Here is a 25,221-nt window from a genome sequence, read left to right as displayed (position 1 = left end):
TGGGTTCATGGACCATTCAGAAATATGATGGCAGAGGGGAAGAAGCTGTTTCTGAAATGTTGAGTGTGGGTCTTCAGGCTCCTGTACCTCCTCCCTGATGTTAGTAACGAGAAGAGGACATGTCTTGGATGGTGAGGGTCCTTGGTGATGGATGCCGCCACCTTGAGGCACCACTTCTTGAAGATGTCCTTGATAGTGGTGAAGGTTTGTGTCTGTGATGGAGCTGTCTGAGTCTACAACCCTTTGCAGCCTCTTGTGATCTTGTGCATTGGAGCCTCCATACCAGGCTGAGATGCAGCCAGTCAGAATGCTTTCCACCGTACATCTATAGAAATTTGCAAGAGTCTTTGGTGACTCACCAAATCTCCTAATGAAGTAGAGCCGCTGATGTGCCACCTTTGTGATTGCATCAATGTGTTGGGCCCAGGATACAGTGGCATGCAAAAGTTTGGGCACCCCTAGTCAAAATTTCTGTTAGTGTGAATAGCTAAGTGAGTAAAAGATGACCTGATTTCCAAAAGGCATAAAGTTAAAGATGACACATTTCTTTAATATCTTAAGCAAGATTACTTGTTTATTTCCATCTTTTACAGTTCCAAAATAACAAAAAAGGAAAAGGGCCCGAAGCAAAAGTTTGGGCACTCTGCATGGTCAGTACTTAGTAACACCTCCTTTGGCAAGTATCACAGCTTGTAAACACTTTCTGTAGCCAGCTAAGAGTCTTTCAGTTCTTGTTTGGGGGATTTTCACCCATTCTTCCCTGCAAAAGGCTTCTAGTTCTGTGAGATTCTTGGGCTGTCTTGCATGCACTGCTCTTTTGAGGTCTATCCACAGATTTTTGATGATGTTTAGGTCGGGGGACTGTGAGGGCCATGGCAAAACCTTCAGCTTGTGCCTCTTGAGGTAGTCCATTGTGGATTTTGAGGTGTGTTTAGGATTGTTATCCCGTTGTAGAAGCCATCCTCTTTTCATCTTCAACCTTTTTTTACAGATGGTGTGATGTTTGCTTCCAGAATTTGCTGGTATTTAATTGAATTCATTCTTCCCTATACCAGTGAAATGTTTCCTGTGCCACGGGCTGCAACACAAACCCAGAGCATGATCGATCCACCCCCATGCTTAATAGTTGGAGAGGTGTTCTTTTCATGAAATTCTGCACCCTTTTTTCTCCAAACATACCTTTGCTCATTGTGGCCAAAAAGTTCTATTTTAACTTCATCAGTCCACAGGACTTGTTTCCAAAATGCATCAGTCTTGTTTAGGTGTTCCTTTGCAAACTTCTGACGCTGAATTTTGTGGTGAGGACGCAGGAAAGGTTTTCTTCTGATGACTCTTCCATGAAGGTCATATTTGTGCAGATGTTGCTGCACAGTAGAACAGTGCACCACCACTCCAGAGTCTGCTAAATCTTCTTGAAGGTCTTTTGCAGTCAAATGGGGGTTTTGATTTGCCTTTCTAGCGATCCTACGAGCAGTTCTCTCGGAAAGTTTTCTTGGTCTTCCAGACCTCAACTTGACCTCCACTGTTCCTGTTAACCGCCATTTCTTAATTACATTACGAACTGAGGAAACGGCTACCTGAAAATTCTTTGCTGTCTTCTTATAGCCTTCTCCTGCTTTGTGGGCATCATTTATTTTAATTTTCAGAGTGCTAGGCAGCTGCTTAGAGGAGCCCACGGCTGCTGATTGTTGGGACAAGGTTTGAGGAGTCAGGGTATTTATAAAGCTTTAAAATTTGCATCACTTGGCCTTTCCTAACAATGACTGTGAATAAGCCATAGCCCTAACAAGCTAATGAAGGTCTGAGACCTTGGTAAAAGTTATCTGAGAGCTCAAATCTCTTTGGGGTGCCCAAACTTTTGCATGGTGCTCCTTTTTTCTCACTCTAAAATTGTACAAAACAAAAATATTACACTAATCTTAAAATGTTGAAAAGAATGTTTCATCTTTAACTTTTGGAGATTGGTTCATCTTCTACTCACTTAACTATTCACAGTAACAGAAATTTTGACCAGGGGTGCCCAAACTTTTGCATGCCACTGTAGGCACATATCATTTTTGTTTTAAATTCACTTTTGTTTTAAATGTTACGTAGTATTATGATGTATTTCCTAATGAACCAGGTAAGTTTTTTAAAATGAGCGTGGGAACCAGGGTCCTGGATAGTGGAAAGGAAGTTCAGGAACTTGTGACCCGGTGAGTGGAAATGGAGTGCAGGAACCGTGGCCCTGGTGTTTGGAAATGCAGCCTGGGAACCAGGGCCCCAGTGAGTGGAAAGGTGTTGAACGCAGGACCCAGTGAATCAGAAGGGAGTGTGGGAACCAGGACTGCAATGTGGGGAGGAAGTGCAGGAACCAGGCCCCAAAAAGTGGGAAGGGAATGAGGTAAGCATCACTTGGTGAATCAGATGCCAAACCATCAGGATTTCTGAATGGTTCAGATAGTGGATTATCGGAGTTCTACTGTACTTTGGGGGGGTGGGGGAAAATAATAGTATAAATATATAATAACTTTTTCCAATAATCTTTGTACTATCTAACATACATTGACTCTTGAGTATTACTTTGAAAAGAAATATTGTCAATCTTAAAACTTTTAAATTAAGAGTTTCATTCATTAGAGGATATTAATTGTGTTGTGAAACTATTTCAGTGGAGGTCTCTTACATGGGATTTCTAGATGCTGCTTAAGCATTGCTATTGTAAGAGACATTTAGACAGACACATGAATTGGTAAGGAATTGAGGGACATAGACCATGTGCAGGCAGATGAGATTAGTTTAAATTGGCATCATGGCCGGTGCAAACATTGTTTGCTGAAGGGCCTGTTCCTGTGCTGTACTATTCTATGTTCTATGACTTCTGCAGGCCTGCTGCTCCTATTTTCTTCCACAGACTTCACCAACCCCACCATATCTTATAGTTCTTTCTCATGCAACCACAGGATTTCCAACACATATCCTTTCATCTCTTTTTCTTCCCATCATCCAGGGACCCAAACAGTCTTTCCCAGTAGTGATTCACTTGCACTTCTTTCAATTTAATGTACTGCATTGGTGTTCTCTCCTTTTGTGAAGCACCTACGTTCAGTTTGCAGGAATAACCCTGGTTTATTGCCACTTTTTAATTCACTGTCCCAGTCCCGTTCTGATCTACAAATCTATGGTCTCCTGAACTATTAAAATGAGGCCAATGAAGGGTGTCAGGTGTGAAATGTTGACTCTGGTTCTCTTTTCATAGATGCTGTATGATCTGCTGAATATTTCCAGCATTTTTCATTTAAAAAATTTTTCAGCATCTGCAGTTTTTTTTATTTTCAAGCTGTTTTCTTCATTTCATCTATATTGGTATCCATTTCTAACAAGTACTGATCTCAACTGGCAGAAACGCTTTACAGCAAACACCAGCAAAGAGATATAAAAAAAAGAGTTTCACTTCTTTCATATGGTTATGGGGTAGTGCTATGTTACCACACTAGTAACTCAGAGGCTGGAGACAGCAATCCCACCATGGCAGCTGTGGAGTTTTTCGGTTGATAATCTTGAATTTGTCAAAAGAACTAATCTAAGTAACGATGACCAGAAAACTACCGAATTGTCAATCCATTTGGTTCACTATTGTTAGCGTGGGAGGAAATCTTTCATGCTTACCTGTGACAGCAGATCTGCAACAAGTAGGGTGCAGTGAGTGAACCAACACGTGTGGTCTCTTCTTTACTAGTCTATCTGTGGCAGATGCATCTGTCCTTGCTATAAGTGACCACTGCACTGTACTTGTGAAGACAAAGTTCCACACCAAAGATGCCCTCCATCCTATTGTGTGCTGAATGGGAATAGAGCTGGTAGCTCAAAACCGAACATTCATGAGACACTGTGAACCATCAGCAACATCAGAAATACATATCACCACAATCTTTAGCTTCTTGGCCCAGCATGTCCCTCACTCCATTGTTACAGGTCAAGCTGGGGGATCAGTCTTGGATCAATGAGGAGTGTAGAAGGGCATACTGAGAACAACAACAAGCATACTTAAAAGTGAGGTGCCAAACTAGTAAAGCTGCAATCTAGGACTGCTTGAGTACTAAGGAACAAAAATAGTATGCAAGGATAAGGCTAAGCAATTCTACAATGAAAAGTTCAGATCAAAGCTCTGCTTCATCCAGTTGTGAATAGTGGTGGAGAGTTAGATAACGAGATTCAAGTCTACCATCACAGAAGCCGGACTTCAGCCAATTCACGCATTTCACTTTATATTAAACTGAGTGCACGTATACAGTAAAAACTAAGGGACCAGGCAACTTCCTGGCTACAGTATTGATGGACTGTGCTCAAGACTAGCTACCTCGAATCAAGTTGTTCCAGTATAGTTACTTACTGAATGGTATAGAACTATACTGTAACTCTGGCATCTGCTTGACAATTGGAAAATTGGTCAGCTAAGTCTTATTCACAAAATCTGTCTTACTGCTGTTCAATCAGTCTACTTTCAATCATCACAGAGTGATGCAAGGTATTATCAGCAGTGTTTTCAAGTGGCACCTACTAATCAATAACCTGCCCATGGATGCTCATTTATGGGTTTGCCAGTTAAACACATCTCCAGACCTCATCACAGCCTTCAACCAAACACCTTGAGTCAAAGAGCAGAATTCCAGAGGTGAAATGAGAGTGACTCCTATGACTTCAAGACAACATTTGACTGAATACAGCATCAGGGAGCCCTGATTAAACTGAAGTCGATGGGTCTCAAGTGGAAAACTCTCCAATGGTTGGACTTAAGCCTTGCACAAAGAAAGATGATTGTGGTCAATCATTGAACATCACTACAGAAATGCCTAGGGGAATATAGGGGAATAGGGCATAGCTGAGGCCCAACCATATTCAACTGCTTCATTGGTGATCTTCCTTCTAACATAAGATCAGAAGTGGGGATGTTTGCTATTGATTGGACAATTGCAATTCCAATTCCTCAGCTAATGAAACAGTCCATACCTGCATGCAATAAAACTCAGACATTGAGTCATGGGCTTGTAAATGAGAAGGAGCATTCACACCATAGAAGTGCCAGGCAATGAACATCTCAAGCACGAGAGAGTCTAACCAGCTAGTTTGCAGAGTCCTCCCCCATCAACTGCTTGAGTGGAATATCATAATTAACCAGAAGCTCAACTGGAGCAGACGTACAAGAACAGCACAGAGGCTGGGTAGCCTACAGCAAGTGCCTTGTCTCCTAATACCTCAAAGCCTTTCCTCCATCTACAAGTTACAAAATAGGTGTGTGATGGAATATTCTCTGCTTGTCTGGTGAGTGCAGTTCTAATAGTCAAGAAGCTTGACACCATCCATGTCCTCCTTGATTTGTATCCCATCCACAGCCCTATGTTCGTTCATTCATTCCCTTCATCATTGGCACACACTAACTGCAGTCTATGCCATCTACAGAATGCAAATTCTTATTGATCCATTGACAGCATTTCCCAAACCTATGACTTCTATCACCATAAAGGACGAGGGCAGCATACCATCACCAGCAGGTTACCCCTCCAAGTTGCATACCATTTAGACTTGAAAATATATCATCATTCCTCCATTGTCAGTGAGTTTCAGTCCTGGAGTTCCTTAATCAACAACACTCTAGGAGTTCCTTTACCAAAAGGATCGTAGTTGCTCGAGAAAGTGGCTTTCCACTATCTTTTCATTATCATTTGGGGATGTCTAATAAATATTGCCTTGCCAGCAATGCCCAGATCTTGAAAAATGATTTTTTTTTCCATTTAATATGATCAGTGCTTGTTAAACTTGCTAAGTATTAAGATCCAGTCCATTAAGAAAGGTGCTTGCAGAAATATAAACCAATTTGGGTGTGGTTCAAATAGACTGTGCGCATTCACCCTATCTTTGCCTCATGATTTTTATACACCTCTATAAATTACCCCTCATTCTCCGACGCTCCAATGAATAAAGTCCTAACCTGCTCAACCTCTTTCCATTACTAAGTCCCTTGTGTCCCAGCAACATGCTCGTAGATCTCCTCTGCACTCTTTCCAGCTACCACATAACATCCCAACTTGTATACTCAATCCCTGACTGGTGAAGGCCAGCATGCCACAAGCTTTCTTCACCATCCTGTCTACCTGCAACTCCACTTTCAGGGAACCATGTTTTACAACTCTACTTTCAGGGTCCCTCTGTTTTACAGCACTCCCCAGGGCCCTGCCATTCACCATGAAAGTCCTACCCTCATTTGTCTTCGCAAAATGCAACACTCAATGCTTATCCAAATTAAACTCTAGTTGAGATCTAGAACTAAATGCTACTGATTAAAGATAAGAGGCTGCTCATTTAAGATAGAAATGAGACACACTTTTTCTTGGAGAAGAATGAACCTTTGGAACTCAAATGTTGATGGAAGCAAAGGCTTTGAAGATTTTAGGACAGATGTAGATTGATCTTTGATATGTAGGGGATGAACAGTTACTATAGGGTGACAGGAATTCAGAGTTGAGGTTATAATCAGATCAGCCAAGATGTTAAATGATGCAGTAGTCATGAGGGGTCAAGTGGCCTACTCCTGTTCCTAACTTTTGTTTTTGCATGTACAGGTATCCCTTGATCTTGTATGTTTTACTTGGTGTGCACATTATGTATATCATTGTAATCTTGTTATTAATGAAATATTTTTTTTATTTGAGATAGTTGTGTGGATGCACTTTGAAGTGTTTTAAACTGAAATTTTTAAGTTCTGGAATCCAACTAGAATTTTTACATTGAAACTAATATGATACCCCTGAATTGTTTTGCTTAACAAAATACTTTCCCTGAATGTAATCCCTTTGTAAATCAAGGGATATCTATATGTTCATACAACATAAAAACACAAGGATTGGGGCATGTAGCCCCTCAAGTTGTCCTGCTGGTAAGATCATGGCTGACCCTGTACCTCATCTGCATTCTGTCATAATGATTTTCAAGATCAGTTGTTTTTTTTGAATTTGCATTGTTTGAAGAGAAGTTATGGTGACACTATATAAGATAATGTTGTGGAAGAAGTAACTTCAGTAATGCAATTATGCCACTTACATGTACAGTAGAAATCTGCTAATCAAGCACATTCGGGAGTTTGGTGCTGGACTGGCAGATTTTCCAGGCTATTAGCTGTTATTCCACTTAATATTCCAACACACTTCCACACTTTAAATACACTTTTTAGATTTACATATTTCAGGAGTATAATTAAATTTCCAGTGAACCAGGTAAGTTTCAAGCGAGGGAGGGCAACAGGACATTGGAGAGTTTCAAGACAATGCAGGAAGCAGGGCCCCAATGTGTTAGAGAGAATGCAGGAATTGGCAACCGGTGAACCAGCTGCCAAACCACCAGGATTTCTGAGCAAGCTGATAGCACGTATTGGAGTTTTACTGTATCTATTGTGTCAATAACATGGAATCTGAAGTAATCTTCATATGTACTAACAAATCCACTGTTCTGTGGGACTAAATAATTTGTCTTGAAGCTGGTTATCTGAATCAGGTTTATTATCACTGACACGTGTAATGAAATTTGTTATTTTACAGCAGCAGTACAGTGCAAGACATAAAAGTTACTATAAGATAGAAAAATAAGTAAATAGTGCAAAAGAGGAATAACAAGGTAGTGTTCATGGGCTGTTCAGAAATCTGATGGCAGAGAGGAAGAAGCTGTTCCTAAATCATTGAATGTGGGCCTTCAGGCTCCTGTACCTCCTCTCCAATGGCAGTAACATGAAGAAGGCATGTTCAGATGGTGAGGCTCATTAGTTATGGATGCTGCTTTCTTGAGGCACCGTCTCTTGAATATGTCCTCGATGGTGGGGAGGGTTGTGCCCATGATAGAGCTAGCTGAGTCTACGACTCTCTGTAGCCTCTTCCGATCCTGTGCATTGGCGCCTCCATACTAGGTGGTGATGCAACCAGTCAGAAGGCTCTCCACTGTACATCTAGAAATTTGCAAGTCTTTGGTGACATACCAAATCTCCTCAAACTCCTAATGCAGTAGAGCTGCTAGCGTGCCTTTTTTGTGATTGTATCAATGTGTTGGGCCCAAGATAGACCCTCTGAGATGTTGATGCCTAGGAACTTGAAGCTGCTCATCCTTTGCATCACTGACCCCTCAATGAATACTAGTGTGTGTTCTCCCAGTCTCCCCTTCCTGAAGTCCATCATCAATTCCTTGGTCTTGCTGATGTTGAGTGCGAGGTTGTTGTTGCGACACCACTCAACAAGTTGATCTACCTCACTCCTGTACACCACCTCATCCCCACCTGAGATTCTGTCAACAACAATGTGTCATCGGTGAATTTATAGATGGTGTTTGAGCTGTGCCTCCCTGCACAGTCATGAGTGTAGAGAGATGCATCATGATGCATTATGTTTGTTCATCATCATTTAATCCAGACAGACACGACAGGAGTAGAATATTTAATCACTCAAGCCATTCAGTGGCATCAAGGTTGGACTGTGATCTAATTTTTAATGCTTGCCTTTTCTCCGTTTCCCTTAACAACAAAGTCTGTTAACACAAATCTAGTTGCAGTTAAAAATTGACCTTTGTATGAGCTGCCATTTTGAGCAGAGCTGTGAACACTTACAACCTCTTGCATGTAGGATCATTTTCTAACCAATTGTTGAAAGGGCCAAGTCTAATAAGTGTAATTGTTTATCCAAGACTCCCCAGTTGACACAAGTAATTCTCTGTATTGGGTACTCTAATTATCTTCACAGCTCAGATTAATATCACCATAACTTCTAAATTCCATTAAATTCAACCACTGTATTTTGTCTTCATCCCAAGGATTGATTTGTCATATTATGCGGTGTTGCCATCTTAAACAGATCTAGCCAGCTATCCAGGAGGTTTCCTGATCCAGCGTATTACTCAGTCTCCTGATACCTTTCAACCAAGGGACCTTGCCTACTTGAACAAGGAGGGTAGAAGAGCATGGGAGAAGCAGGATCAGACCTACCTAAACAGGAGATCCCAACTGTGAAAAAGTAGTATAGGACTACAATGCACACTAAATCCTGGGTCCAGAATGCTATTGATTGATTTAAGGCATCCCATAACCAACAGATCAGATGCAAGGTCTGCAATCCATCAGATCCGACCATAATCATGGTACACAAACTACCTAATCAGAAGAGAAAATCGCTTGTATTACTGGATTCCCATCCTCAATGATAGCGGAGTCCAGTGCATGCAAAGGATAAGGCTAAAGTATTAGTAGCCATCTTCAGCCACAAATGTTACTGTGTAATTTATCTCGGTTTCCTCAAATTCTTCACCATCATAGCTGGTTGCCTTCAGCCAATTCAGTTTGCTGCACTTTTTATTCAGAAATGGCTGAACACAGTGAATACACGAATACTGTCAGCCCTGACAATATCTCACCTTTAGTTCTGAAGATACAACTATGCCTCCAGTTGAGCTGTTCCAGTGTACCTATAGACCTGAAATCTACCACAAAAAATTGCCCAGGATGTTACTGCAGGAGATCCACAAAGCAGCACTCTGTCCCCAATTACCAGTGGCATCATCAGTGACTCTCAGACCATCACTTCAGGTATGGGGATATTCACTGATGATTGCACATTGTTCAGTTCCATTTGCAACTCCTAAGATAATAAAGCAATCTGTGCTAACATGCATGAAGACTTGGCTGACATTCAGGGTTGGGCAGACAAGTAGTAAGTAACGTTCATATCATAAAAGTGCCAGACAAAGACCATCTCCTAAAAAGACTGTTTAACCATCTTCCCCTGACATTTATCATCCTTACTGTCTGTGCACTGTGGCTGTATTGTGTGCTGTTTACAAGGGTGAACTGCAGCTCTTGCCAAGGCTTTTTTGACAAAAGTTTCCAAACCTGCAAAATATACCACCAAGGTAAGTGGGATCACCACCTCCTCCTCTGGGCTCCCTTCCAAGTCACACTCAACCTAGCTTTGGACATAGATGATGATAGAACATTAATTTCTGGCTCAAAATCCTGAAACATGCTATCTGACAGAAATCTGGGAGTGCATTCGCTTTACAGAAAGCAGTAGTTTAGGAAAGCAGCTCACCCTCATTTTATTGAGGTGAATTGGGAATGAGCAACAAATTCCAGCCTTACTGATGATTCATTCCACAAGTGAATTATAAAAGAATCCTGATTCGGGTGGAGTCCATACCAATGATACAGTGCTTTCTGCTGGAATGTTGGTGCCATTGTTCCAAGGAAAAGAGTCCTGCTTTCTCATATTCACGTTTAGTCATACATTCATGTTCCTAACCTTGTAACTAGGTTAATGATCCAAATATTATAAGCCTTATGGTCCTGTTCTTTAATTTAGCTCCCAGCTCGTGGTCCTCTTCTGAAAGCATCACTTGCTTACTGATTCCAATGTTGTTCTTCCCAGAATGGATCAAAACAACTGGATCCTTTTTTTTTAATATACTTTCAATCTGATTTCAGTTCTTACCCCCACCCTGTCATCAGGTATCATACTGCATAGGCCTCTTGATCCTGTTGAAATTTCAGATCAATTAAATAAAGATAAAAAAATCTTTGCCATACAGTCAGATTGAATTTTAACATTCTTAAAATTAATTGTGTGTGAAACAAAGACCATTTCCAAATTCTTTATTCAGGAGTTGGATCATTTCCTGATTTATTATACTTTTGCTATACTGGAAGCCCTGAACACTCGTGTTCTGTTTCTTCCTAGTTTATTTATTTAATATTACACACTTCAATAAGAATCTGAATCTTTGGATGAAACCTTTTATTAATGAACCACAGAAAGGACATAAGCATTACACCTGCTACTCCAACAAAATATATCCATATTTTTGTTTTTTTTTAAATTTTGGCATCACCCATGGACAACATTGTGAGAAAGCTGATTACAATTAAATGAAAATCCTGCTGCAGATTCAACCCATGCTTTTAGTGGTTCAGAAGAACTAAATGATTTTATTTCAAATGATGTGATACAAGACGCAATTGAATATTCAAATAATTTTTATTTACTTATTTCTCAAAATAAGGATCTGCAGAGAAATTTGGAGTTGACCAACAACAGTTTCGTTAGACAAGTGACTTCTGAGCGCAAAAAGGCACAAGAGGCACAGGAAGATGTTCGCAGTCTCCAGGAGGAAATTCAGCGTCTTGGTCAAAAACTAAAAGTATTTCACCACTTCATAGTTTTGTCAAATAAATAAAAGTTCTTCTACCCAAAAAACAGCAATATACAAAAGCAGTGTTATATTAAAAAGTACTATATTGTGGCTATGAAGTTGTTAGCTACCCACTGAGAATAGATTTAATGTAACTACTATATTCAGGCTAGCAATTAAGGTTACAAGTTTTTTGCATTGATAAGGCATCTATGCATCAATTAATTTTCAAAGTCACAATAATGAGTATAACCCATAAAATTGAAATTTTATTTGATAATTGTCTTTTCAACCATTTGTCATATGTGAACATGCAACATATCACATCAAGGTTAACCAAAGCCTTTGAAAACTTTTGTGTGATGTCAGGCTGGGTGAGAACTGAAGATGTGCCTGGAATTTTTAAAAGGCCCATTGCCGGTTACATATCAGAAAGGAAAGTTTTTTTTCCCCAGAAAACAAAACTCATCAAGAAGCTCTTACCTTTTGACTCTGATCTTTTAAATAATGAAAAGAACCAATTTTTCAACTCAAACAATTTAATGGAATAGAAACAAGAAATCCTCTTCCTTTAGTTTCTGTATAACGTTTTCCTTTATGATTTTCACTGAGTGATTTAATAACCTTTTATTCATTGACAAGGGGAAGTAATTGGGTTTCAAAAATGTGGAAAAGAAGATTATGGAAAGACAACTAGACTTGTTTTACTTTACAATTAAACCAGAGCTCCTTGATGACTCAATTAGTAAATTTGCTGTCCAGCTCAAGAAATATTGTGCTTGATCTGGATTTAACTGTTTCTAGCTAAGATGGAATTAGGTTCATAATAGTTGGTCTCAGGATCCTGGGGCTGGTTAAAAAAATTAGGCCGAAATAGGGGTGTTTCTCTTAAAGTATCAACATCATTTTCTTGTGTTTATTCAAAGGAGAAGGAAAAGGAGCTTGATGTGAAGAATATTTATGCCAATCGCATATTGAAATCGTCACCAAAGAAAGGAGGTGAAAGCACACCTAAGAGAAAAGGTATTGTTTTATCTTATTGCTAAAGCTACTTTAGGTTCTGTCAAGGTTAATATGAAAATTTTATGCATTTTGAAAAAAATGGCTAAGAAATTCTATTATGTGACACAACAGACATGGACTTTGCGATTACATTTTTTTAAGGAAATTGATTGGATACTTGCTGCATAGTCACAGTCTGCAGTTTTCCTTTGAATATTCCGGGCATATGACACGCTGACACCTGGAATCATAAGGGCATGTGCGATGACTTTCCAGGGCTGGTGAACTTTTTCCTGGCTATCTCTCATATACAATATAAATGATGCTAAATGTGGTTCTGTTTTTTTTTCAGACACCATGAACCAACCAGAGATAACATTGTCCATATGTGATTAATTTTGGGCTATGAGCAATTTAGGTCACTTGAATAAAAGAATTTTTTTCTTTAAGCATTTATTGTATTTGCATAGAAGCAAAGACTACTGAAAATGTAACTTAATTGTATTATAACGGTACTGATTAGAATTGGAACAAATTAGTTACGCTGTGCAAGAATAAATGAGTATAATCCTCATCTGAACACATTTATAAAGCTCAGAAAAGGTAATAAGCAGCTTCAAAAATGCAGCCTTCTCAACAAAAAAGGATATCTGAGAAACAATCGACAAAAAGATCTATGAGGTTTCAAGATGACTAAACAAGTTAAATTCCTTTTGATTGCATTGGATTTTACATTTGTGTGAATATTTTGGGAATGAATTATGTAGTTCTTCATCTGTGACAGTTATACCTAATGGCCCATCTGATTGTATGATACGTGAAAGGAATATTTATTATGAGAATTCTGTAGACTATAAAGTTGCCATATGAACTGTGAATTAAATCTATAGTCAAATGTTATAATCAAAAGCAAATGAAGTGGTGTTGGAGAACCAGCAGGGATTAAAAGTCCAAGCATGAAGAAGAGAGTTGAGGCTGGTTGTTTTTTGAAAACTTGCTGAAGCGAATGGAAGGATTGATAGTCTAAATCTTGTGAGGGAGTGGGAGCTGAGAACTTTAAAGTTGGCCAAAAATATTACCCATGTTGTTAAGGAAATGCAGAAGGGTGGGATTAATCAGGGTAGAACTTTTTCCACCGCCACAGACCCAAAGGAGCAAATGATCTCTTTCTTTGTCATAAATTATCTTGTTTTTTTTTAATTTATTCAGATCATGTTTTAAGTGTACAGTTTTGTTTATCAGTAGAGAAGAGGAATGATTGACTGTTAATACATATGTCATAATCAACCACATTGTGGTTAAGATTGGTGCTGTGTGATAAGAGTACCCAAAGCATGTCTAAATCAATACAGGTGCAATTGCAGTAAAGAGAAAATGTGGATGATGATATGATATTGTAAGAAAGACTTCATAAATTTATTGAAATAGACATGAAAGGACACCAAAAGATAATTGTACTCGGAGGATTAAACCAACATGAGCAGTATGGGCCGTTTCATTGCTGTCCTCAGTGTATTATAGTAAACATAGTTTTCCTTCTGTTTATGTAATGAGCCAACAATGGATTAATAAAGCAGACTAACCATTCACTAGAAATTAAATGATTTTCTGAAACTTCCAAAATAATCAATTTCTTGCATTTTTATTTCATGTGATTTATGGTAAATTTCATAAAAAGTCAGAATAACTGGGGAAGTGGATTGGTTTTAAAATGAAGTAAGTGAGGAAGGGAGGGACCTAGTGAAGAGGATTGAATAGTCTACTCCTGTTCATACTTTGTGTTTGTATGGTTTCTCTATGTGTGTATATATAAAAAAAAGTCTTGCCCCCGCCCCCTCTTATTCAAGGCTATTGCAGAATGGAAAGCAGAAAGCAAAAAGGCCACCTCTACGTTAGACTGGATTTTAAATGGGTTGCATATAGTGACAATGCTATCCCAAGGCAGACTGGACATAATTAGATAATTCCACTGTTCGTGAAGTCTGCCGACTGCATAGCTTGTGTGACAGAAATTGAGGTGGAGCAGATAATTCATTGAAAATCAAAAACTATAGATGCTGTAAATTTGAAGTGAAAACAAAATTCTGGAAACTCCCAGCAAGTCTGGCAGCAATTGTGGAAAAAGAAAAAGAGTTAATATTTCAGGTTGAAAACCCTTCATCAGAACTGCAGATAAATCATTTGTAATTACAGTAAAAGCTCTGCAATGATGGCAGTTAATCAAGATTGAGCCCAGCTGTCCTCAGTGCTACCCTTCATCAGCTTAGCCACTCAGTCAATGTTGTCCCTGCATAGGCTTTGCTGTTTCTTCAATGCTGCCCTTCTGTTGGCTTGGTTGCCCCTTGATGCTGCCCCTCCATTGATTTGGCCACTCCCTCTGAAATGCAGGTTACTAGAGCATGCCACTTTTGTAAAATGTCAGATAACAAAGCTTAAACACGAGATTCTGCAGATGAGTTCCTCCAGCATTTTATGTGTGTTGATAACAAAGCTTTCACTGTCTCCTTCATTCTCTGTATTTCTGGCAAAAATACCCTGCTTACTTTGTATAGGTTTCTAGAGGTTATTTCATTAGTTATTATTTCCATTCTTCAAATAGGATTCTTTGAGTAAACTTACATTATTAATTGTACAATTAACTATTTACTGTGAGCTGATCCAGAGTTGCCTAGAGTGAGTCTGTTTTAAATAACTTATAATTAGAATTCCTATCCACAATTTTGCAAAAGGTTGACTAGTATGAATCATAAACATAACAAGTAAGTTAATTGTTTTTTTTCTGTGTACTTCAGCAACATCATCCAATACTGTAAAAGGAGTACAGACGGAAGAATATTTCTTACCTTTAGAGTTTCCAACTCCACCCCTAGCTATAGGTGGTGAAGAAGAAATGACGATAAAAGGAGACTATTCCCAAGTGGTATGTTTTTAATGCTATAAGTTTGTAGCAAAACAATTGAAGGGAATGATATCGCCCCACTGGGCTATGTTTGATTTTGAATGTGCCTAATGAAAATTTAAAAAGGAAATTTGAAATAAAAACCGAAAATGCAGGCAACACTCAGCTGATTAGGAAGTGTCTGCGGAAATAAAAACTGAGTTAATGTTTCAGATCGAAGGCCCTTCATTAGACAGTTCTGAAGAAGAACTCTGTTTCTTTTTCCACAGATGCTGCCTGGCCTGCTGAAATTTTCCAATGTTTTCCATTTTCTGTAAGAAGTCTATTGGATTGGAAAAAATAGATTATTTTTAGTTCTGATACTGATCTGTAATTTCTGTACTCTTCTTGATTTAATTGGTGAGTTCTCCCGTGATATTTTTGTTCAGTGCTTCAGTGATGTATCTGTATCATCTCTGAAGTTCAAGTTTATTCTCAAAGGCATACATACATACGTCATGAAAAATAGCATCTTGCAGCTGCAGCACAGTATATTACAAACATGACAAATATAAGTTAACAAACTTAAATTAACATAAGTTATACATAACTTACATGACAAAATAAACATAATGACAGTGCAAGTTGAGAGAGAGAAAAAGAAATATAATCTGAGGTGGTGTCAGGGTTTTTCAGGTCAGTTCAAGAACCTGATGGCAGTGGGGAAGAAGCTGTTGTTGAAGCTGTGGGTCTTCAGACTCCTGCACCAACTGCCCGATGGTAGCAACGGGAAGAGGCGATGGCCCAGATGGTTGTGTGTGGGGGGGGGGGGGGGGGGGGGGGTGTGGTGGAGCTGTTCCTTAATGGTGGATTTGCCTTCCTGAGACGTTGCCTCTTGTAGATATCTTCAATGGTGGGGAGAGCTATACCCATGGTGGAACTGTCTGAGTCCAGTACTCTGTGGCATCTTGCATCCCTGTGCATTGGAGTTTCCATGCCAGGCTGAGATGCAACCAGTCAGAATGTTTTCCATTGTAATCTGTAGAAGTTGACATGCCAAATCTCCTTGAACTTATAAGAAAGTAGAGTGACTGCTGCACCTTCTTCATGGTTGCACATATGTGCTGGGCCCAGGATAGATCCTCCAAGACATTGACACCCAAGAACTTGAAGCTGCTCACCCTTTCCACTCCAGACCCTTCAATGAAGACTGGTGCATGTTCACTTGACTTGCCCTTCCTAAAGTTCAGAATCAGTTCCTTGGTTTTGCTGACATTGTGCAAGGTTGTTGTTGTTATGACACCACTCAACCAGCTGTCCCATCTCACTCCTGTATGCTGCCTCGTCACCATCTGTGATCCTGCCAACAGCAGTGGTGTCATTTGTGAATTTGTAGATAGTGCTGGAGCTATGTTTAGCCACACAGTCATATGTATAGAGAAAGTAGAGCAGGGGGCAAAGCACACAGCCCTGAGGTACACCTTTGTTGATGGTCAGTGAGGAGGAATGAGGTTTCCAACTCCAATGAGGAAGTCGAGGATTTGATTGCAGAGGGAGGAACAGAGGCCTGGATCTTGGAGCTTGAAGATACGTTTTGAGGAGATGGTGATTATCTGAGCTATAAATAATGAACAACAGCCTGATGTACATGTTCCAGTTGTCCAGGTGGTCCAGAGCAGACGTATGTGTTCTAGTGGTCCAGAGCAAGAAGAATTATGGGGCTAACTTTCTAAAGACTCTTGATTCTCTGATTGAAGTGTACTAAAGCAGGATCTGCATTATGTTATACTTGAAAATTTTGACCTTGGCTCAGATTGTGTGGCTAGGTCATGAATATGGAATTAATAGTTAAAGTACTGATTGAGTATTCGCCCAAGATTGCTTATCCAGAAATATGAGTTTGAATCCCATTATAGTGGCTAGGGAATTTTAATTCAAGGAATTACTAAAATAAAATGAAAAACAGTGGAATAAAAAGCTAGTATTAATAAACTACAGAATAGTTGTTAATAACCTAACTGATCAATGTCCTTCAAGGAAGAAGAAATCTTCCTTAAAGATTTCTTGAAATCAAAGAAATCTGCCATTTGCATCTAGAACTATATATGAATCCAAACCCACCACTATGGTTAACTGTCCACTGAAATGGCCTAAAGGATAGTCAGCAATTGACAATAAATGCTAACCAATAATAAAAAAATGTTTAGGATGTTTCAGCACTTAAAATTCAGTATAGCCACAGCTGTTCGATTTGGACCTTGGCAGAATTCACACAGTTTGGCTGACAAGAGTTTTGGTAAAGCCTTTTTAACATCAAGGCAAAATTCTAGGGTAATTTAAGCATACTCTCTCATGATTATGCAAGATAGTTTTGCACCTGCAAATTTCCTCACCCACTTGCAAATGACATAATCACAAATCTGGGGTGAAATATGCAGAAATTGATTCAGTCCTACTTTGCAATTCAAGGCCAAATTCAAATTTGGGTTTATAATCAATTATTATTAACCAAGGTATATTAATGCTGATTAGTTTAGGGGAAAATATTTTGGATTAAAATGTTTTGTAGTAATCTGAATTAATTTATTTTGTTGTAAGATTCTTTTACAATTCATTCGACATTGGATTTTTTTAATAAGATTTCTCAAAAGTAATTTTCCAGTTGCTTTCTTCATTTTTGCTTTTTATGTTTCTAATCTCCCCATTTCTGATTCATTCTGAGTTGAGACAGTGAACAAATTTTGAAACAGGCATATATTCCATTTCTATTTTTTTAATTTGAGTTGATTTATTTATACCGCAGCAAATGTACTCTGCATTTTTATGGATAAGCATGGCATCCTACATCCTGAAGGATTAGTAATTAAATTTTCATGATTTAAATCAATACATTTCATCAAATTGTAGAACTAGAGGTTATTATTTTTCATTCCTTTGGTTTTTTTCTGCATTTTAACAACTCAACAGTGTAGCTTGGGTTAAAATTTATCTCCTTGGGTGATTCATCAGGAGCACTGAATCATTTCTAGCCAGAATACAATAATAAAAAGTGAAAGAGAGAGTGCTCACTTCCTTAGAAATGCTGAAAATATCAGTTGAAATTGTCATCATTGTTACCTTGTGTGTTTGAAGTTTTTTTTTAAACATCTCTTTTCTCTGCAATAACCCAATTTGAGGGTTTAAGAAAGCTATCCTGAGGGATGTAACGTGGTCATGCATTGTAGTAAAATTTGTGATTGGCATATGTATTCATTTTGTACCTTATTTTCAAACCTTGCTCTTGCTTTGCTTTTTTACATTCATTTCTCTCACTTTCTCCTTGATTTCATCTGTCTGCTTCACAAAATTTCAGCCTACTACGTAACTTGGCCATCTTAACAAATCTCTTTCAATATGTTTCAAAGATCCTACACATGAAAACTTCCATGCAGTTTGTTATAAATAAGTAACGTTCCCTTCACAGCTCTCTGGTCTGCCCTCCCATTCCCACAAACTATTCCCCTTCTCATGGCGCTTTCCCATACAACCATCACACCAAACAGTTCCTTCAGATGAAGCATTGATTTACTTACAGTTCTTCCCTTCCAGTGTTTGAAACTGTGCTCACAATGGGTCTCCTCTACATTGGAGAAATCAAATGCAGACTGGGTGATCACTTTATTGAGCACCTTCTTTCACTCCAAGTTGTCTGTCACCTTAATTTTCCCTCCCATTCCTACTCTGACTATTTGTCTGTGGACTCCTACATTATTCTAACAATGCCCAATGTCAACTTGAGGAACATCACCTCATCTTCCATCTGGGCATGTTGTAGCCTTCCTGACTCAGTATTGAATTCAGCAATTTCAGACTCAGTACCTCACCTAGCATTCAAGATGCATTCCTTTGAATGAGAATGCTAATGGAACCTATGCTAAAAGATGTCTTCACAGCTTTATATGTGGAGAGATGCGTTAGTGATAGCCCCACTCTGCTGAGAACCTGGAACAAATTTTTGCCCCTCCTGCTGTTCGCTGCTTTTCTGGGAACCTGGCGTGAAACTGTCCCCTCCCTGTTGCTGTATGCTGCTGTGTCAGAAAATTATTACAAAGCCAGCAATAAGTCACCCCATGGCTCATTGTGGATAAACTGCCTATGAGGACTGATGTTGTGCAGGCCGAGTCAAGTGGTATTGCTGAGGTGTAGGTCTCGGGGCTGCACCCTTGCTGGCATGGTGTGTCTGGGCAATTGGTGGGGAGTGTCCTACAGGTCCTACAGTCTATTTCATCACATACTGAATGTGATGGAAGGTGCTGGCCCCTTCACTCTTTGTTTGCCTGCACCACTGTGAGCTTTTACCATTAGAAATATCTCCAGGCTGGGGACAGCTGTTCAGGCAATGAAGGATCACAGCCTCAGAACCAGCAGTCAGATATTTTTGGACTAAGATGCACATAAATTTCTGCACTCCGACGTTGGGAATCTTTGAAATTTTTTACCTCCTAGGGCTGGGGTCCATAAAGATATATCCATAAATCTATCGATCTCACCCTTGAATGCATTCACTTATTGAATACATTCAAGGGTGAGATCAACAGATTTATGGATATTAAGAAATTTAAGGGGATGTGTGGGAACCTGTAGTTGAGGCAAAAGATCAGCTGTGATAATGAATGGCAAAACAAGCTCTAAGAGCCAAATGGCCGATGCTCCTTGTGCATTTCTTCCCTATCTTACATGGACCAAAATTCTAATATTTTCTGCAGGCTGACCTCTGGACCTGTTTTGTTTTATCTGGCTTCTTTCCTATTTTCCATCTTGCCTTTTCAAAACTCAGCTTGACAATGAGATCTGTGCTTTGTTCACTTAATATTATTTCTAATTAAACTGCTAATCAACCAGCATCCCTTCCTGACTCTGTTGGTTTAAATTGTTGTTTGCAATTCTCTGTCTTCAATTACTGTACAACCTCCCTTCAAATCTGCCATTGTCATCCTCCTTGAAGAACAACTTTTGAATCCCTTTTATTGATGAAAATCACAACTGCATCTCCAATCTTCCTTTTCTCTCTAATATTCTTGAACACATAATCCTCTAAATTTATGGTTCCCAAATTTTGTGTCAATCTTGTACCTTTTTTAATCCATTTGTTCATTTTCTGTCTCTCCTATTATATTGAAACAACTCTGATCACAGTATTCAGCATTCCATGTGATTGTGGCAAATGTAATTTTTCTATCCCTGTCCTTCTCAACTTGCCTGCAACTCTTGGTTGTTTGTCCTCGTCATCTTCAGCACCTGTCTACTTTGCCCAGTTTGCTGGGACCACATTTACCTGGTTCCATTCTTACTTATCCAATTCAAGTAAGCTAATCTCACCAACAATAGTTTCTCTTCCCAGACCTTTACTGTTACCTCTCATGTTCCCATCCTTGACATCCTCCCGTTTCTTATCCACATGTTGTCTGTCAGCAATGTCATCCAAAAATATATTTTTCACATTCGCACAGTCAACACCCAGCATAACATAACTCTTCCTCTTACAACCAATGCTGGATGAACAGAAATTTCTGTAAGCTAAATATTGGGACAGCCAAAGTCACAAACTTCTGTCTCTGTCATAAACTCTGTTTCCTAGCCACTGACTCCATTCCTTTGTTTGGCAAATATGTATTAGAAGTTATTAGTAAAGGCAAAACTAAGACAGTCCAAAGCATAATTTCCCCATATTTCCTGCTTAGTTTTAAATTGTATAAAAGTGCACGTACTTGCAAAATTATACTTTTTGGAGGAACAATCATATGCCTCAATCTGAATGTTGGTGGTTACCATGCAACAGCATATCATTGAATTAGAATTATTTTGGAAACAAGGAGAGATGGTATTTATTTTAAGTGCCAGCAATTATGTGCAATAATTTATATATAGGCAAAAGAGTTTGATTCCATATTCAGTTCAGAAACAATAAAGGCTGTCTATATTATGATAGTTACAAGTTGAGGATAATTACTTGTTTTTATAATCATTTATTTCAATTTGTGTAATATGAATCGTGAGAATGGTCTGGTAGTTAGTCTATTTTTTGACTTTTCTCTCGATCTCCAAGGAACTCATTGGACAGTACTTTCCCCAGAAGCAGAGGTTAAATTAGGGAAAACCTTTATAGAATTACTCATTATGTCAGAAATTTTACTCTTCCATCCATTAGATTTTAATACTGCAAATATGTCATGATAATTTCCTTAGATACAAGAACACCATGACAGGGAGACACTGGAATGGACAGAATGCCTAAGACGAGAGAAGGAGATGCAAGAACATGTGCAAGAATGTGAAGAAAAGCTCAAAAGAGAACATGAACAGCACAGGTTGGAGTTAAAAGCAGAGAAGCTGAGAGAAAGTAAGAGTATATGTTTATTTTATTAATATTTTGCAGTAAAATGGAAGACCCCTAAGCGACTGACCAGAGCCTGGCATTCAAAAAAATGTTCTACTAGGTCCTTCTATATTTTAGAATTTAATGCATGGTATTTCTTGTAAGATTATCATCTTAATGTTGCAATAGTGTCATTGCTAACACTCAGTGAGTAATCCTAGCTTTCAGACTCCATTAACAGATATGCAATATGCTCCATTCCCAAAATTGTCATCAAGTAACATCTGTGAATCTTGTATTCCATTCCTGAAGTTGTTAGCTCTCATAAAGAGAAAACAATATGCTTGGTTCCGTTTGCTCCTATAACCATTCAGACCACTGGATACAACATCCAGTCACCTCATTATGTAGACCAATAGTAAAAGTCTGAGTTTGCCACAATCAAACTGCACGTGGCACTGATTAGTCATCCCATGGGTAGTACATAGAAGGGAGACAGTCAGATTTTAGAGAGAGTACAAAAGAGAGCCTATTGTTAAAATTGAACTACAAGGTAAGACGAATTAAATTTAGGCATGGAAATTCAAAAGTGTAACACATCTTTATGTGTTATGTAATTTTTTTAAAAAGATTTTGGGAAATTGAGTATTTTGTGCATATACCTGTAAATTGTCTTATGATACCTGATATATGTGACATCCTACATAGTGGCTGCTATAGTCAGCATATATATTACATGTGCATTTTTTAATCACATTATTTGCAAGCAGTGAATGTTGCAGGCATGAAATACAGAAACAGATCTGAACTTGCTACAATTAATTAGGGGATATATCCTCACTCATGCCACTACGAGAGACTGCTGCTGAAGAGTCTCTGAGGATGCTTTGATCTTTCTAAATTCCTGGTTTCTGTTCAGATTCTGAGTGGCACCCGGCTGCCCCTCAGCCCGTGATCTTCTGCCCAGTACTAATGATCTTTCCTCCACCCCATGATCTCTTTACTGTCTTCTCTTTACCCCTCTCCAAGCTCCTTCCACCAATATTCCTGCATAAATTCCAGGCACAGTCCGGTACTCTCCCCTTTTGCTCCACCCCCAGCCTCATCCCACCTTCCTGGTGATATTCATCACCTCTCTTGTCTAAAATCTTCCTTTATCATTCTTCTCCCTAGGTGGCAGTTCACGGAGGAAAAATCTGGTGTACGGTTTGGAATGCAGAGCTAGGATGTGCTGCTTTTGTCTGCATAATGCTTTGGATATTGTGCACTGTAGAATATGGGATATTTATGGCCTCACTCAAAACTGGCCTGAAGACCAAATTGAATTTTTAGAGCTTCCACTTTCCAAACTTGAAAAGAGATAAATGATAAAATAAGATGGTAAACAGTGTGGATAGGTAGCAAAGTGAATTTAAAATGGAACAGGAATTATTTAAAAGGAAGGACTAGTAATGATAGGTAGTGTATAGGTGATAAGAATCTTTGCACACTAGTGGATGCAGATAGAGGTGTTTAAGAGGTTCTTAGATAGGCACATGAATATGCAGAGAATGGAAGGATATAGACCGTATGCAGGCAGAAGGAATTAGTTTAATTAGGTGTCATTAGCTTAAGTAGTCAGGCACAAAATTGTGGGCTGAAGGGCCTGTTCTGTGCTGTACTGTTCTACGTTCTAATCCTGGAATCATTTAAGAACTAATTGGATGATGATTCTTGGACCCTTTTGGATAAATTTGAATAGGCCAGATCACCTTCTCATCCAAAATTAAAATAATAGAGTATAGCACTTTAATCTCTGCAGCTTAATCTTTTCCTTCCCTTTTGAGACAGTGAATGTAGTTCCTTTTATTTCTTCAATATAAGCCTCTCCCAAAAGTAACTAACAATGATTGCCTCCTTTCTTTAATGGATCATCCTTTTGAAGAAAAAATGCATTTATTCACAGTCCATCCAGAAATACTTAAGAGTCAGTGAGTGGCTAACTCTAGGGGGTAGTTACTGTGCATGGGTTGAACTCAAAATATGCAAAGGATTAGCTAATCTGTTACCTTTTAGAGTTAGAACATAGAACATAGAAAACCTACAGCACAATACAAGCCCTTCAGTCCACAAAGTTGTGCCGAACATGTCCCTACCTTAGAAAGTACTAGGCTTACCCATAGCCCTCTATTTTTCTAAGCTCCATGTACCTATCCAAAAGTCTCTTAAAAGACCCTATCGTATCCACCTCCAACACCGTTGCCGGCAGCCCATTCCACGCACTCACCACTCTCTGAGTAAAAAACATACCCCTGACGTCTCCTCTGTACCTACTCCCCAGCACCTTAAACCTGTACCCTCGTGTGGCAACCATTTCAGCCCTGGGAAAAAGCCTCTGACTATCCACATGATCAATGCCTCTTTTATCTTATACACCTCTATCAGGTCACCTCTCATCCTCCATCGCTCCAAGGAGAAAAGGCCGAGTTCACTCAACCTGTTTTCATAAGGCAAGCTCCCCAATCCAGGTAACATCCTTGTAAATCTCCTCTGCACCCTTTCTATGGCTTCCACATCTTTCCTGTAGTGAGGCGACCAGAACTGACCACAGTACTCCAAATGGGGTCTGACCAGGGTCCTATATAGCTGCAACATTACCTCTTGTCTCCTAAATTCAATTCCACGATTAATGAAGGACAATACACCGTATGCCTTCTTAACCACAGAGTCAACCTGTGCAGCTGCTTTGAGCGTCCTATGGACTCAGACCCCAAGATCCCTGTGATACTCCACACTGCCAAGAGTCTTACCATTAATGCTATATTCTGCCATCATACTTGCCCTACCAAAATGAACTACCTAACACTTATCTGGGTTGAACTCCATCTGCCACTTCTCAGCCCAGTTTTGCATCCTATCTATGTCCCGCTGTAACCTCTGACAGCCCTCCACACGATCCACAACACCTCCAACCTTTGTGTCATCAGCAAACTTACTAACCCATCCCTCCACTTCGTCATCCAGGTCATTTATAAAAATCACGAAGAGTAAGGGTCCTAAAAAAGATCCCTGAGGCACACCACTGGTCACTGACCTCCATGCAGAATATGAGCCGTCAACAACCACTCTTTGCCTTCTGTGGGCAAGCCAGTTCTGGATCCACAAAGTAATGTCCCCTTGGATCTTATGCCTCCTTACTTTCTCAATAAGCCTTACATGGGGTACCTTATCAAATGCCTTGCTGAAATCCATATACACTACATCTACTGCTGTTCCTTCATCAATGTGTTTAGTCAAATCCTCAAAAAAAACACTACCCTCTTGTGTTTTGATTCCACTGGCAGTAACAACTTCGTTCCACTTTTCTTTGGCAATTTGGCAGTCTCCAACTGCCTTGGGTCTCTTTGGGGATGGGTATTGCCTTTTCTGCTCCAGTGGACACTTTACAATATTTTTAGAAGCCAAAACAAGAGGTTTGTGGGCACTTTTGTTGGAATTTGGAGGATCAGCTATACCCAAATTGAAGAGTTGAACCACTTTGGAGTCTGATTTTTTTAGACTCCTGGGCAGGTTCCTTTGTTGCCTGTGGAGATCTTTTTTATTCCAGGTGTCCTGGTAACAACTTGAGGTTCTGCTTTAGCAGGTACTTTTGAATCAACTCCAGTCTGGCCTGATGGAAGTTCATTACTGGCTGCACTTTGCCCAGTTCCTACAACACTACTTGGCCTTACACTACACTACTAGTTGTTGGTTAAGAGAAAAACATTGGTAAGGGCAGCAGCAATTTGCACTCTTGCTGGAAAACACCACAATG

The 25,221-nt window shown here is 39.3% G+C and overlaps 1 protein-coding gene across 1 annotated transcript in view; it reads left to right on the top strand.

The window, feature by feature from the left end:
- lca5 (lebercilin LCA5) overlaps positions 1-25,221 on the top strand; it is an 82,834-nt gene that overhangs the window by 35,232 nt on the left and 22,381 nt on the right. The window contains exons 4-7 of the mRNA XM_052024450.1: positions 11,065-11,202; positions 12,120-12,216; positions 14,988-15,115; positions 21,299-21,452. Of these exons, the coding sequence (XP_051880410.1) occupies positions 11,065-11,202; positions 12,120-12,216; positions 14,988-15,115; positions 21,299-21,452 (517 nt within the window). The remainder of the gene's footprint in view (positions 1-11,064; positions 11,203-12,119; positions 12,217-14,987; positions 15,116-21,298; positions 21,453-25,221) is intronic.

The sequence above is a fragment of the Pristis pectinata genome, chromosome 10 (genome assembly GCF_009764475.1).
Source record: "Pristis pectinata isolate sPriPec2 chromosome 10, sPriPec2.1.pri, whole genome shotgun sequence".
NCBI lineage: Eukaryota > Metazoa > Chordata > Chondrichthyes > Rhinopristiformes > Pristidae > Pristis > Pristis pectinata.
The sequence above is the reverse complement of the archived record's forward strand: the minus strand, read 5'-3'. Positions and strand labels throughout refer to the sequence as shown.